The sequence below is a fragment of the Helianthus annuus genome, chromosome 16, assembly GCF_002127325.2.
Source record: "Helianthus annuus cultivar XRQ/B chromosome 16, HanXRQr2.0-SUNRISE, whole genome shotgun sequence".
In the NCBI taxonomy this organism is placed as follows: Eukaryota; Viridiplantae; Streptophyta; class Magnoliopsida; order Asterales; family Asteraceae; genus Helianthus; species Helianthus annuus.
Genome location: NC_035448.2, coordinates 37,190,413 through 37,193,076, shown reverse-complemented (window position 1 = coordinate 37,193,076; position 2,664 = coordinate 37,190,413). Strand labels below are relative to the sequence as shown.

The following is a 2,664-nucleotide window of genomic DNA, read 5'->3' as shown; positions in this document are numbered from 1 at the left end:
ATTCACAATGTGGCCAAGGAAGTGTACCTCTCGAACCCAGAAGTCACACTTAGAAAATTTTGCGTAGAGCTGCTCCTTCCTCAGAAGTTCCAAAATAAGACGCAGGTGTCGCTCGTGATCTTCCTTGCTCTTTGAATAGATCAGAATGTCGTCGATAAACACGATAACAAAGGCGTTAAGATACAGTTTGCATACACGGTTCAGGAGGTCCATGAAGACCGCTGGCGCGTTCGTCAACCCAAACGACATAACTAAAAACTCATAATGCCCATACCGCGTTCGAAAAGCCGTTTTAGGAACATCCTCCTCTTGGACTCTCATCTGATGATAGCCCGATCTTAAGTCAATCTTCGAGTAAAAACTGGACCCTTGCAACTGGTCAAATAAGTCGTCGATACGTGGTAGAGGATAACGATTCTTAACTGTCACCTTATTGAGTTCTCGATAATCTATGCACATGCGAAAGGACCCGTCTTTCTTCTTTACGAACAGAACTGGGGCTCCCCAAGGCGAAGAACTGGGTCGAATAAAGCCCCTGTCCAATAACTCTTGCAGTTGATTAGACAACTCCTACAACTCTCCAGGTGCTAAACGATAAGGAGCACAAGCAATAGGAGCTGCTCCTGGTGTAAGATCAATCTGAAATTCCACCTGACGGTGAGGAGGTAAACCAGGTAGTTCCTCAGGAAATACATCAGGGAATTCACAAACAACTAGCAGGTCTTCGATCCTTCTTTCTTCAGATGGAGTATCAGTAACAAGTGCTAGAATAGCAGGATACCCCTTTCGTAGACACTTTTGCGCTTGCATAACTGAGATGACACCAACCATCTCCCCACTACGATGCCCTTGAACCGATAAGGATTCTCTGTTGGGGAGAGGAATACAGACAATCTTCTCTTTACAGAGAATTTCAGCTTGATGCTTAGACAACCAATCCATACTAACCACTACATCAAAACTACCAAGGGTTACAGGAAGGAGGTCAATGTCAAACACTTGACCCACAAGATCTAATTTACACCCAAAAAGGACATGCGAAGCTTCAATCGTTTTACCATCAGCTAATTCTAGTACATGCTTAGCTTCTAAAGGTGTTGGAGTTAACCCTAATCGTTGACTGAACTCTAGGGACACATAACTCCAATCGGCACCGGAATCAAATAACACAGAAACAAAGAGATTGTTCACAGAAAACGTACCATTCACGACATTTCCGTCGTTCCTAGCATCACCAGCACCAATCGTAAACACCCTTCCACGAGCTCCATTGCCCCCATTGTTGCCATTATTGTTGTTCCCAGCATTGTTGTTGTTCTGACGGTTGTTGTTATCGTTAGCATTCTGATTCAGCTGAGGGCAATCCCGTTTAATATGACCCTCATCCCCACACTGGTAGCACCCCTTCTTAAAGCCTTGGTTCTGATGGGGCTGCTGCCTTTGCTGTTGTTGATGTTGCTGATTCTGCTGTTGGTTTTGTTGCTGCTGCTTCGGGTACGGAGCTCTACAGTCTTTTGCCATATGACCCACCTTATCACAGCGATGGCAAGCTCGGACACACTGTCCATGATGATGATACCCACACTTGTTGCATTTTGGCTTCCTACCAACATAGGAGCCTTGACTCTGATTGATGCCCTGGCCTTGGTTAACTGAGGACGACTGACTGAAACTACGGTTATTGCTGTTGTCAGGCCTTTTTTAAGATTGACTTGCACCGGTTGCTTTGTCAGCATCGTTCCATTTACGCTTGTTATCACTAGCAGGTGTGGTAGCTGTAGCAGCAGGGGTAGTAGCAGCAATACGGGGTGGCAGCGAGCCACGCTCCACCTCCTGATCAGTAATTTTGTGAGCCAATATGATAATCCAGGGTAGGTCATTGAGATTTGCTGCAGTGACTAATCCCTTGACTTGTGGTGCCAATCCCTTAATGTAGAGTTCGATCCTGCGAGGTGGTGGTCGAGATAGGTTAGGACACATGTTTGCCAGCTCGTGAGACCGTCTCGTAGAAGCCTTGATCTCATATCCTTCCATCTTCAGGTCGTAGTACTCGTTTTCCAACTTTTGAATTTCATCCCGAGGGCAGTACTCTTCCCGAATCAGCCCTTTGAAATCATCCCAAGTGGTCGCGTTTGCCATCTCGACGCCCAACATCTGTACTTGAGCTTTCCACCAAGTCAGAGAACCATCCTCCAAGGTGCCAGAAGCAAACTTCACCCTGTCCCCCTTTGGACAATAACACATAGCAAAAACGGATTCGGCTTTCTCGAACCAACGAAGCAATCCTATGGGACCTTCAGCTCCACTGAAAGTCTGTGGCTTACATTCCATGAGCGTTTTGAACGTACAAGCAGGCGGATTGTTTTGATTCTGATTCGCTTGCTGACCTAAGAACGAAAGAAAATACAGCATACGGGTAAGAGTTGTGTACGCGACACAAGAATAATGAATAATCGGCACATATCGTACCAGCTTGATACGCTACTAAAGCCTCAGCCACACGGGTGTTAATCAAATTTGTCAACTCAGCCTGAGTCATCGCAATGTGACCACGTCCATGGCCTTGTCCGCTCATGATTCTATATAAGAAGAGGGAAAAGCTTAAGAATCGGGATAAGGTAGGAGTCAAACCTCACATTGACATCTACAAACTACGAAGTTTAC

The 2,664-nt window shown here is 45.8% G+C and overlaps 1 protein-coding gene across 1 annotated transcript; it reads right to left on the bottom strand.

Moving 5' to 3' along the window:
- Positions 1–1,701: 1,701 nt before the first annotated feature.
- Positions 1,702–2,331, bottom strand: LOC110919261. Its single transcript, XM_022163533.1, has one exon. It carries the CDS (start codon positions 2,329–2,331, stop codon positions 1,702–1,704), a length of 630 nt encoding a protein of 209 aa, XP_022019225.1.
- Positions 2,332–2,664: the final 333 nt, after the last annotated feature.

Excerpts from the sequence above, each read along its gene's own strand:
- LOC110919261 (XM_022163533.1), bottom strand. The coding sequence starts at position 2,331 with ATGGAATGTAAGCCACAGACTTTCAGTGGAGCTGAAGGTCCCATAGGA.